Source organism: Aptenodytes patagonicus, chromosome 1 (genome assembly GCF_965638725.1).
Source record: "Aptenodytes patagonicus chromosome 1, bAptPat1.pri.cur, whole genome shotgun sequence".
Classification (NCBI taxonomy): domain Eukaryota; kingdom Metazoa; phylum Chordata; class Aves; order Sphenisciformes; family Spheniscidae; genus Aptenodytes; species Aptenodytes patagonicus.
Genome location: NC_134949.1, coordinates 167,236,368 through 167,249,579, shown reverse-complemented (window position 1 = coordinate 167,249,579; position 13,212 = coordinate 167,236,368). Strand labels below are relative to the sequence as shown.

General features: G+C 44.7%; 1 protein-coding gene across 3 annotated transcripts in view; it reads right to left on the bottom strand.

Annotated features, from left to right (window-relative positions):
• Positions 1–619, bottom strand: part of STK24 (serine/threonine kinase 24) — a 63,311-nt gene extending 62,692 nt beyond the window's left edge. Inside the window, exon 1 of one of the 3 annotated variants that reach the window (XM_076361882.1) lies at positions 598–619. Coding sequence is in view for 1 of the 3 variants with exons in the window: in XM_076361855.1 (XP_076217970.1) it covers positions 215–256 (42 nt within the window). In the remaining 2 variants the exon portion in view is untranslated. Of the gene's footprint in view, positions 1–23; positions 38–214; positions 469–597 lie in introns of those variants that run through there. The other 2 variants (XM_076361855.1, XM_076361891.1) reach the window with 2 other exon arrangements.
• Positions 620–13,212: the final 12,593 nt, after the last annotated feature.

The following is a 13,212-nucleotide window of genomic DNA, read 5'->3' as shown; positions in this document are numbered from 1 at the left end:
TCCACCCCAGGGAACCCCCTTACCGACACGCACCGCACCCCTTCACACCGTTCCCCCCCATCCCCACTCGCAGGGAGAGGCGGCGAGGGCCCATCCCTCCTCCCCCCCGGCCCCTCCGCCCGCCGCCGGGGGTGCGTGTCCGTGCCTGCCCTTGGGGCTCGCCCCTCCCGCCGCCCGGGGCGGCGCGGGGTAGGGGGAGGCGGTTGGTCCTCACCTGCATCCCCGGCAGGCCCGCCTGCACGGGGGAGTGAGCCATGGCGGCGGCGGCGGCAGGGACGTGGGGGGGAGGGAGCCGGGTCTCCTCAGGCGGCTCCAGGGGACAGGGCTTAGCTCATCTCCACACTCTCACACACACGCGCGCGCGCACGCAGTCCTCCTCCTCCTCGCCCTTCCCCCGAGCGAGCAGCGCCTGTGCGCCGGCGGTGAGAAAGGGGCCGTCCCAAGCTCGGGCTCTTCAGGCCCCCGTCACGGATGCAACGGCAGCCTCCTCATCCCTCCTCCTCTTCCTCCTCCTCCTCCTCCTCCCCCGGCCGCGCGCGCAGGGCGGCCGTTACTGGTGCGGTCGCGCGGGGCCCTGCCGGCGACACGATGACAAACCTGAGGGGGGAGGGGAGGGGAGGCAACGGCAGCGCGCGCGCGCCCGCCCGCCCCGCCTCCCCTACCCGGCTACCTGCACGCGCTGCCCCGCCCGGTTCCCCCACCCTCCCGCCGCCATCAGCTAACGGCCGGCGGGGAGGGGGCGAGGGTGAGCGGGGAGGCTAAAGGCGCCGGGCGCCGACTGGCCGCACGTACCGCGGGGTACGGAGACCCGCTGGCCCGGGCCTGAGCCCCCTGAGCACCTCTGGCGGTGTTGGCTCCCGGGCGTCGGGCTTGCATCGTCCTCGGGGCGGACGGCGGCAGGGCCCGCACCGGGACCGGGGCCGCGGCCTTGCGGGTTTTGTTGGGTTTCGTCCTTCGCCTTTTCGGTGGAGACAGCCCACAACTAAAGACCTGCTTCTCCTCTCCCGCAGCCTGAGTGAAGAGCGACTTCCCCGGCCGCCGGTGAAGCAGAACAGGTGAAGCGAGGCAAGCGTCAGGCTCGGAGGTTGCTCGCTTAAAATAAGGAAACCGGGGTGAGGCGATAAATCAAGATGGCAGAAACCCTAGACATTTTCTGGTATGTCCTTTTCCTGCCTCCCCTTCACTTGGACGCTTTAAGAAAGGTCACAGTAACGCTATCGCTCTACTGAGGTATATGGTTTCAGGAAGCACTTCCTGTCAGAAGTTGCAAAAGCTGTAAACCGAAGTGACAGTCATGTTTTTACAATACTTACTAAATGGAAGAAGAGTGGGTCAGCAGTCAGGTCTTCCACACACAAGAGAAACCCTGGACCCATGCAAAACCCTTAAGAACTTGACAATGTTATATTCCCTGTATTTGGCCTATTTAAGCTGAGATTCAAGAGCTCCATCACATAATTTCCAATGCACTATGGAATGCCCTAAGATTCTCTCCTTTTTTTCCCCCGCAAAAGGCTAGGTAGTTTCATGAGTATTAAAATTACTGAAGCCTGGTGGCCAGTGGGTCTGGGATCCATGGGACAGTGGTTCACTGTCTTTTCAACCGAATTAAAGAAAGGGGTGAGCATCCACCGCGGCACAAATTGCTTTTCAGTAGGTAATTCACTGGAGGGTTCATACAAATCTCTTAACTGCAGGAAACGCTTTAAATTGGTCTTATTGATACGCGGTTAGATATAAACTCCCGCAAGTTTTTTCCTATAGTTATGATATTCTTTGTTGTCTAATATGGGCTGAGCTAATGCTACACAATTTTGTTTTCCTGAAACTTGTAGAAACATAAATGTCTCTAAGATTTCTACCCCTCAGTCAAACTCGAATAAAATTAGCTAACAGCCTTATACAGGCATGCATGTGTACACACACACTGATTGTTTCCTTGAGAAATTAGACTAAACATACCAGTTCTTGAGTACAGTGAAACATGGAAAGGATGATGGATAGAAATCTTGTAGAAAATTGAACTATTGGAATTCTTTTATTAGTTGTTCATGAAGGAGTTGCTAGTTTTCTTAAAGCTTACTTTAAGAAAATTACTTTTTTTTTAACTTCAGGAAATATGAAAATGTTTCTACTGTTTACTGGCATGTAATTTTCTAAGAAATGTAAAAGCTTTTATTTGAGTTTTGCCTCAGTCAAAAGTCAAATTAAATAACAGTCACAAGAATTGGTATCAAAACTTTCTATTTAGTTTGTTTTCTAAAGCATTTTTGCAATCTTCTTTTAAAAAAAAAGTAGAGCTTTAGTACCTCCATGGTTGCTCCACTGTTTGCAGTAAATTTTTTTAGCTTGCGAGGGAGAAAGTCAATGGGCTACAAATCAACCTTTTCTTTTGTCCCATGAATATCACTGAGCTTTTGCTACCTCACGTAATATTAAAAATCCTCATTGAGAAAATGCCAGGTTTACCATTGCCTGTGCAGCTTTATTTTTGCTCTTTTCTATATGGTCATTAGGATACAGATTTTATCAGCTGCTTTACTCTCTCTGCAGTTGCACATTCAGTGCAGAGTGAAAATAAAAGAGGTATAAAAATAAGTTTCATCTTTTGTATTATGAAAGGTATAAAGCTATTACTTTCTGTCCATTAGTATACTCTTTGGGACTTAAATAGTTCTCATAAGAAACATATACTTCATTTGCTAGAGCTGTTTATGTTTTATCTTGCTAATTCCCTCTCTACATTTAGTTTGTAGATTCTCTAGCTCAAGGCTCATAAGCACAAAAAAGTTACCATGTGCTAGCTGCTCTGAAGTAACTTCCCCCATGTAAGCTTCCAGCCTAGGGCCACTGTGAGGTCTTTCTCTTGTTTGTATGACGTCATTGAGTAAAGATCATGGATTTATTTCATCTCAGGGTTTCAAAGTTCCGCATTACGTCTTCAACAAGAGGCTGCATCTCAAAAAATGATTGTTTGAGCTAGTGGAACAAGCTCTGTGAGCAGATTCACTTGTTAAATACATGTACACAAAGGAGCAGATTCAAAATACAAACTATGTCATAAATCAGATACTAGTCTAAGTTAAGTTCTAATGAAGTCAGAACAATGTATTGGAATGTCTAGTTTCTGTATTGTATACTGTATCTTATGTTCTGATACACTTCCAGTTTCTCCCCTGGACTTGAAGAAATTTTAACCAAAATAGTTTTGAATGTAATCTTCAAATAATGAACATGTTTCTGTTAGCTGTTAGTTTTGTAAATGCTGATCTTTCAGTCTAAACTTCGGCTCCATCGCCCCAGAATGAATAACAGAAGCCTTGCAAATTTTCCTCTCCTTTTCTCAACCTTTTCTGAGAAAAAATGATTTTGTGTATTATACTCCAAAGAAAGGCTACTCTTGCAGAAATCTTTATTAAACATAGACTGCTTACATGTTATGATAGCCTGCCATCCCAGTACAATGACAGAGACTTAAAAAACAAACAGTTCTTATCATTAAGATGGTTCCCTGTTGTATCTTTTTGAAGCCAGATGTTTCCAGCGTGCAAAGATTCAATTTATTTTACGTATAGACTTCTCAATACCTGGTTTGCTTTCAATTTAAAACGATACTTTGAATATGCAGAGATTTTCTGCTTGGCTGGTTATATAAGAAAAAAGTTACAAAAGAAAAATATAATTACATCATTGTAATGGCAGTGACTGTGAACTTCTGTTTATAAACTACCTGTGAAGAAAAAGCATTTTCCTTACTGACCAAGTCCGAAACTTCTCAAATGAGCAGTGTAAGACCATTGATGTTTTCTAAGAAGAAAGGTGCACCAGAAACTTAGCTCTTTTAGAATTTGTAATATACCATAAATAAATAAATAATCCTATCTTGAAATAAATGCACTACAGAAAAAGCACCGTGGATTGTACAGGTGGGACATTTGTCTACAAAATATAGTGCACGAGAAATGTAATGGTGAATAAGTAGCGCGCACAAATGTACCTGGGGAAGAGAGAAGAGTGAGGGGGCTGAATGCATGACAATATTCCTTGCAGTAAGGTACGGCTACGGGATTATGGAGACTCCCACGCAGATAGGGTTGAGTTTGTCCATCTTGCATGGCAGCAGGGGTATCCTGCCACCCTTGACCTGGGGGCTGTAGAACAATTAACCGAATCACTGTACCATACTGTTCGCTGCTCAGCTTGTCGCTGGATTTTTTTCTCGCTTCCTTATCGTCTTTATCCACCACTGTCTTTTGTCTTTCCTCTTTCCTTTTTCTACACTTTCTTGACTGATCAATTTCTTAGTAAACTGTTTTAATAACCCATATAAAAATGTGTCATTTCTTCTCTTAACTGTATATATTAGGTTCCTAGTCTTATCCTTTTTTTTAATTACCCTTTTATTTAATTTAATAGCCCAATGGACTATGTACTCAAAATTAAATTCTCAATAGTTTGTCAGTAAGGCTCCATTTTGAATACTTACATTTTAAATGTGCGACACTTGCCTGTATCATATAATGCAAAGCAGCTTTAACAAGGCTCTTCACAAATGGACCTTAAAGAATTTAAGTGGTCCTGGGGATAAAAGGGGAGGCCCTCACATGGGTCTATAACTGATGATAGAGAGGAAAGAAGACATAAAATCATTTCACAGTGGAGGGTGTTACCAGTAGACTGTCACAGGAATCCATCTGGGACCAATCTTGCTCAGCGTATCCACGAATGACCTAGAAAAGAGACTAAAGAGAAATGGCAAAATAGTCTCACATTGCCAAGTATCATGAGGTAAAAACTAAAATGAAGCACAAGGAGTTGCAGAAGAATCTCAGAGTGAGTGACTGCTGAGTGACATACCAGCAGATGGGAGTTCAGCGTTGAAAACTATACAGGGGGAAAGTATACAGGCAAAGAGTTTACTTCTACATACTGGAGTTCCTACCAATCAAAAAGGAAATCTTGGCTGTCACTGATTTCAAATCAGTCAGAAGATAAAACTATGTTAGCAGTTATTAGGAAAGGAATAAAGAATAAGGGAGACAACATTGTTATACCTCACTATAAATCCATGCTGCCCCTATGGACTGTAGCTTCCATTTCCAAAATGATACTGTAGCATAGAAAAAAGGTACCAGAAAGGGAAGAAAACCGTGATGAAAGATTCAGAAAAAAAATCTCTAGATGGAGAACTTAAATACATTATAACTCCTCAGCGTAGGAAAGAGACTTTTCATGAGGGTAGTAGAGTTCTGTAACCTCATGAACGGCCTGGAGAAGATGACTACGGAGTGACTGTACACTTTTTCTTATAATAGGAGCTATCAGACAGAAACTTCAAAATAGAGTAAAGCAGGTAACAACACAAATGAATAATGGAGCTCCCTGCCATGAGATGTAGTGGGGGCCAAAAAAAAATATTTTTTTCATTTAAAGAATCGACAAATTCATGGAAGAGTTGTTCCTACAACAGCAACATGTTAGAAGCAACTTGCTCCTAGTTTCCCAATGTCAATCTATAGTCTTTACTAAGACAAATTAAAAAGAGTATTAAGTTTTGATAAATTAGAGTACTAGAAGAGAAAAAAATAACAGGATTCTGGAGAGCTCACTAAGGAGTAATGAAAATCAAAGAGAGAGAGTCAGGCTTTAGGCTTCACGTACAGTATCTGAACAGTGAAATAACCAAATAGCCTACCCATATAGCCAGATGGGTCCCATCCCTTTTCATGTGGTTTTATATTGACATCAGAAACAGAATTTCTCTCAATGAGAAGAAATAAGCTATCAGAATCTGCTCTTTCGACTTAGATGAGGACAGGATTAAACCCTCATATTACTGAATTGATATCATAATTATAGCTGAATTGGCACATTACCGTTTAGAAACTTTTTAAAAGTTTAAATAATATGTATTTGCATGCTAAAGGTTTATTTACCTACAGTTCAGAAACAAAACTGCATCCGTTTCTGAATTGGGTAGAAATGACGTGTGTCTGACGCTGAAGATTTTTATTTGGGTTTACTTTGCCCTTGGTTAAATGGGACGTGGCTGAAGGGATTTTGTTCAGTGACAGAGGGTTGGTAGGGAACGCTGCACTAGAACTTGTAAGCTACAAGGCTGGGTACATGGTCTGCTGGTGAGCTATGCAAAAGTGGAAATGGCAGTTGGCTCGTATTTCACCCTTGTCATTAGTGCTTGTTGCAGAGTGGGATCTCCTTGGCCAGGAAGGATGGTTAATCATAACCGAAGGGAGCTCCATTGAAGAGTACATAGTTATAATAGAGGTTGAACTAAGACTGTTTTATTCATTTGTATTCCAAGATCTCTCTCCTCTTCCCCTGCCAAAATATTTGTCAAGAGCGAAAGAAAAAATGCTAATCCTTCCCAATAGATAAGGCTAAGAGCGCCTTGGGGCATACCACAGATTATGGGTTCTGAATTGTCCCCACACTGGTGCCCAGGCCTCGGGTGCACTCAGAGGCTCTGCAGCCCTTCAGCCTCCAGAGCTGGGCTGAAGGGCTGCTCTGAAACCCTGGCAGCAGCCTACTGGGCAAGAGCGAGGTGGGAAAGGACTGTGTGAAGCCATGCTGGGGCCCTCAGCCCTGCCTCATCACTGCAGACGGGCGATCTGGACTCTCAGCAGACCCAGGTGACCGCCCTCAGACCTGCTCTGATCCTCTTGCTTGGACACCCTGGGTCTGTGCCGGGTGGGTAGGAGTCCTGCCCTGCTGACACCCTTGGCTCCCTGCTCACCCTGCTGCTCCCTGGCAGGGGGTACTAGAGCCTGGCGAGAGAAATAAGCACGGCTGAACCCCACGGGCCTGGGGAGTCACCTTCTGCTGGAACAGCATATGGAGGTCAACCAGCAATAACGCTGAGCAGCCTTGACCGAGACTGACTAGGTAATGGAGTCCCTATATCAGGCTCCTCTTCATCCGTCCCCTACAGCTGTGCAAGGTGTGAGACGCTTATTCCCCAGGCTGCCCTCTGGATCTTTCTTCTTGCTCTTCATAAATGACACACTGGCTGTTCCACTCCCTCGCTACACTCTCCATCAAGGATTTTACAGCCAAGAGTTAAAAATGGTCTGCCTAACGCTTTATGGCGTGAGACTGCTTATGAGGTCCTGAACCAAAACTGCCTTTGAGATACAGGAATTTACACCCTCCAGCAGTTCTTTGGAAACATTTTCTAGCACTAAATATATTAAAAAAAAAAAAAAAAAAATTCCTACCCTTGTCCAGTTCCTTGGCTCAGCCGTGGAAGAATAAGTCCCTGCTTGAGCAGACCTCTCAGAAAGTAGAGCAGAAAGGGCTGGGCATTGTTCTGAAATGAGAACCCATAGTCAGGATGACTCAGTGTGCAGAAATGAACTATAATTATATCTGTGGGTTTTCATCCACTGATTTAGCTATTTCATGTTTATAAAGTTTGCCCAGAAAGCCTCTTTTCTGTAAGGCCTTGTTAAGGATATTTACAACACCCGTATGCTGACATTCTTCTACTGTGCTAAAGGAGAAATGCACATTTCCCTGTTAATAACAAAAAATATCCTTGTGTTTTTCAGGACTGAGGTTTTCCCTGCCTTTAATTGTGTTTGCTCTACAAGATTAGTTTCTAGTGTTCTTTCAAACTCTGTGGGGATCATACCCCTACAAAATTTTGGTTTTCAATTTTTGGTGGAAAGGGGGACCTTTCTACAAAGCTCATGCTGGATCCTTTCTTCCTCTCGACATGCCATGGGTAACCCTGCAGCCATGTATTTATGCCAGCAGAGGAAGCTTACGTAGCTTCAAAAGCACACAGAGTGCCTTCTACAGCTAGACTCAGCTGTGCATTTAAGTTCTGGTTCAAGAAGCCATCTTGTCAGAAAATTATTTTGTCTATTACAGAAGCAGAGTTTGAAGTTCAAACAATGACATTCTGCTTTAGGTCTTGTGAATGCTGAAGGGAAAAAAAGTGGCTATTAAATTATGTTCCCCCAAGAAAAATCCAGTATTTTGCTATGTTTGTATAAAACATGCTGTTCTATACATATTTCACTTCCTGCTGTGATGTATTTCATATCGTTCATAGAAAATTGCAGGTTTTTGAGATACTTATTAATAGGAGAAAATTCACTTTCTCGTAGTACTGAGAATCATAATGGATAAGCCAGGATGAGGCAGGAAATGGAAGAAACGTCTCAAGTGTTGTATGCACTTTATTAATAATGAGTAGAATATAAGTGCCTGCAAGTATTTTAGTATTCCAGGCAGAGAATTAAAATGAGATGGGGACCTAGAACTCATTAAGAAACATGAGATTGATTACACTGCACTGTGCCTCTGCCCCCAAAGAGCATCATTTCATTAAATCTTGCTTTTTATAAACCTTTCTCTTAGCCCCTTGTCATACAAACCAAACATATGCAAATAGAAGAAAACATCCTTCATCTTCTTCTCACATTTCACATTTTATAATGGAGACATCAGTTCTTATCTCAGATTAATGTCTAGGTACACAGCAGACTAGCAAAATCTCCAGACTAAATGGATCCATTAAGGGTGACCCTGTAATCGTGATGAGATGCTCTAACCTATAACTATGTCCCTAGACAGTCCATGTCATCGCAGATCTAAAATGTTTGCTTGCAGGCTACAGTTGTCCCGGCAGAAAACGTTGCGCTATATCTCATTGATAACCGATAGGTAATGGTCTTACAATCGACTGCACTATGTCACTATTTTAATTCAAGATTTATCACATTTTACCCTTCATTAATCTCATGATATACCAGAAGCTACCTGTAAAATCTTGTGTTGACAAAAGTGTATTGTATTCATCCGTTGAACACAAAAACATACAGATTCCTGCAAGTTTCAGTTGTCAGTCTAGGGTGTTGGTAACAAATGAAAATCATTGCGATGTGATGGGTTTTTTAGGGTACAGCTTCGTGTTGCGCTTAATCCAATTTAACTGCAGTCTGCTGTCAAAGTGCTGATCCTGCTCTTCCTTTCTGCCAGCCCTGGCTCCCGTCCTTGCATTAGCAATCACATGCCCGCATGGCAATTTGGATCAGTTCACTGATCCCACGGGAAATGCATCCACATCCTGCTGGATTAGTCTCCTGTGGCAGCAGTCTCTGGGTGTCATGCAGCAGGGACACTGCATGTGTGGGAGGCCAGTGCATCCCATTCACTGGTAGCCTGCAGTTAGCTCAGATGAGGTAGAAGGTGAGACATCCAGAATGTCCTGTATGGAGTGGGATGGTGGCTCCAGCTCTTTCATACCACAAAATCCACCTTCTCAGCTTGCGGCAATGAATGCTCCCACCCACGGTTTAAGCACAGGGCTGCGTATCCAGAGCTGTTGGTCTTTGCAGAGCAGGTACAGAAGCAAACAGTGGAGGGATGACTTCGCTGCCACTAAACCTCTTTGCTAGGTAGTCTGAGACGCTCAGTACTTAGGAACACCAGCCTGCAGCCTTCCCAGCCCCAAAATTTAACACCCAAGAGTGAAAAGCCAGAAATCACAGATAGCCCCAAAACTGTGAGTTTGTTATTTTGGGAGGGTTTCTATTAGGAAAATAAATTACAGGTTGTAAGCTGTTTTCTAACATTTGAACCTACCATCATCCCACTAAGTATGTGTGTGGGACAGTTACAGCCTGTAATCACTGTGCCCCCACAAAAATGCAGGTCCTGTGCATGTGCCTTCCCACCCTCCCCATCATTCCCATCCCACGGCCTTCTAAAAGTAGTTACCCAGTAAGTCTCTGTAGCGCTCACGGTGCTCTGACACGCTCCAGCCATCTTCCACCTCCTCCTGCAGACCTCTTTTCATTCACAAAAAATCTGCTGCAACCTCCCACTCGCACCAGACCTTTGGCTAGATCCCAAAGCCTCGCACTCCTTTGGCATCTACCGTTGCCAGCTTGGTTTTCCTCCCAACTTTTTCATGAGAGCAGGCTTCCCGGGGATTTTGGACTGAGCATATCTCTCCTTCCAGCTGAGATTTTGGGTACCTGATGCTTTACTTGCAAAGAAGAGCAGGTTTTGCTGCTCCACATCAGCAGCGGTGTTCTTCCCTGCTCAGAAGTAAATTTACAGGGGGATTTATGGGCTGTAGGCTCATATTAAGTAGCAGAGCTGCACAGACTTCCCATCCCACTGCCTCCTGATAGCAGAGGAATTTGCCTCAGCACCATAGCCGCTTGCAGAAATGATCGGAGGGAACTGCAGGAGGCGACAAATCTACATTTATTTTCTGATGAGGCTCAAGTGAGAAATACTCAGTTAAGCCCCCAAATCTGCTACCAAGAATTATCTGTACTGACTCTGTATCTTCTGAATACAGCAAGAAATACAGAGACAACCCTGCTAGATGCTTTGTATACAGACTTACTTGGCCTAAATGCAAATTTCTGCTACACTCGGTGTGCAGAACTCACCTAGACAGTCTGTTCTTCCTGGATCAGGTTCGAGTTTCTTATCTTAATACTGTGATTGTCTTGCACATCTACTCTCAGTTCTGCTCATTCTGCTTCTTGCACCGAGAATATATCTTTCCCCCAACTGCACCTTCCTCCCAAACTCCCTTGGTGCAAATCTTGACCTTCCCTGCCCTTCTCTTGAGAAGCTCTCCAATGCCAATTCACCACCCGCCTGGATCAGATATGGAAAGATGCTGTAGTTATGTGCACTGAGGGGCTCAGGCAAAGCGTACTGGTATCAGTGGAAAGATTCTCATCAACTTCACTGGACTTTTGATTTCCGCTGTTTGAAGGTAGTACATAGGCTCCTCAGCCCATGGCACATCTTCCTTTCTCACTTGTATAGAGGCTGACACTATAGCCGCTGACTTCTCTCCATGAGCAATTTTCTCAAAGAATGTAATGCGGTTCTATGCTTGCATTTATTTGTATTTATGAAAGTAAAATAAATTTTTCTAACCTGTTCCTTATTACAGCTCAAGGTTTTACCATGTGTTTTTATGTCATTCTTTCAGCAGAAACACAAGACCATGTAGTTGTGTTCTGGCTGATAAACAAAGAAAGAAGCACTTTCAAAATATGCGTATCTGATTTTTATACATGTAAAGTGTTTGTATTTAATTATTTGGGTGTTTAACCAACTTCTGTAGAGATTATTTTTAAAGCGTTTCAGTTCACCTTTAAAATTAAATTCCAGGCTTCCAAGAAGTCCATGTGAGGATGAGGGTGCAGCGTCATTAGAGGTTTTAACTGCTCAAAGACTGCCCCTCCCAGCAACCACCTCCTTCTTCAGCACTGGCATTGTTTCCTATTAACTTAATCTGAGCTGGAAACCTCACCCCTACAGCGAGCCTGAGCTGAAATTTCCTCTGCTTTCCACAGGGCAGACACAGTGGAGGACAGAGCAGGGAGGAGCAGCTCTGGGGAGAGGGACCAGGGTGCAGCAGTCCTTGCACACAGGTCCTTGGCCCCAACCTGAAGATCTGGTTAGAAGTGCCTCGGGAGTTGCCAGCCAGTGATTCTCCTAACTCCTCCCATCCCAAAGCTTTGGCACCCGGCATCCCAAACTCTCCCACATCAACCCTTCCCAAACTATTTCAGCGTGTGACACCAGGGTAATCCAAATCTCTCCTCCTAGCAGTCCTGCCTTCTAAAGCTCTCCCATCCAAGTCACAACTCACTGCAAATCCCTTCTCCTTTGAAGACCTCCTCAAGACCAGTTGCCTGAGGGGCCATCCAGACCCTGCTCACAACCCCCTCAGCCCTTGCAGCAGCAGCACCCACAGCCCCACAGGCTATGGAGGTTCCTTGTTGCCCTCCCAAGGACTATCACAGCCCTATACCCAAAGCACTTTCTGAAGCATGTCCAAGTTTGATGCTAGAGTTCATGGAGTAGCTCAAAAATCTGCTTCTACATATGCTTAAGAAGACGTCAGTGTGAAAAGAGCAGTGTTTAGGAGAGGTCTAAGACTGAATGTCATTCAGGAATGAGATGCTCTTCCAGGAAACTCCCTTAATGGCCTTATCTAGCTGGCATGGCCTCACCAAGTGCCATCTCAGAGAGCTGGGGACCCTACCAAATGTGGTGATTGTGGCTTTCTTTTTAAAGACAGAGGCTGGGCTGAGTGGTCGTACAACAGATCAACAGCTTGGAAAGTCACCCAAGAGGCAGGAATCTGAAATCAGTGCATCCTTAGTCTGTCAGGACCAAGTGTAGATTCAGCCCAAATTCTGTATCTACTTAAAGACAATTTTTTGCTGGAGTGTCTATACATCCCTGTATTTAACATGGTGCTGTTTTCTCTGGGGATGAGTCTGCTGTGCCCACAGGAGCCAATTCTGCTTTGCCTGAGCGACATTTTGCTCAGTTACAAAAACTCCCCCAAACCTGCTTATGGCTTTGCTTCTTAGGGCAGGGTTTCCATGCTCAGGGTTTAAGTCCTGCAATTAAATTGGATTAAGTGCAACATGAAGCTGTACCCAGTGATTTTTTCATCTTTTAGAGTAAGAGCGTTGGGTGCTGCAGCACAGTTGGCTTTATTCTTGTTCTTTACTATTCTTCAATATCAAAGTCTCTTTTTATAATACCACGTAGGATTTTGGCAGTTTTAACAAAGTTTTAAAAGTTTTAAAGAGAGATGACTTCCATCAGCGCTGCCAGGGACCGTCTCTTGCTTAAATCCATCCAGATATTTTTATTTTCCTAAACATACAGCAGCCCTACGCTCTTCAAAAGCGATACTGATCTATGCACGAGGTATTTTCATAGGATAACCTGAAGCTTGTGATAACTGCGAGTGAAAAATCATTAAGGCAAGGATGCAAGAGGTTTTTCTGGGAGCGCCCCCCCACACACACCCCCCCCGACACCCCCACCCCCCTTTTCCCGCCTTTGTAGTGTATTTTTCTGCCACCTGGTGGTGGGAAATGACCCGACGCTCCCGGGGCGGGGGATTTGCTGGGGACCTCGGGCTGACACTTAGGGAAGCTTTGCTTGAGCAGGGAGCTGGACTCGGCGAAAAAAAGGTTAAATAAAGGTAGGGGAGTGTCGTATATTCTATCCCTGTTGATATTACCTGGGATCTGTAGTCACAGACTGGTGCTTAGTTGCAAAAAGCCCAATCTGGGCAAAGCAAATAAATCCCTCCTGTTCTGCAAGCCGCCTCAAGGCAGGTCGGAGATGGCTCAGGGCTTCTCTGATTCCTGCTGCTTCTGCCAGGCTCCCTGAGCTGGAAAT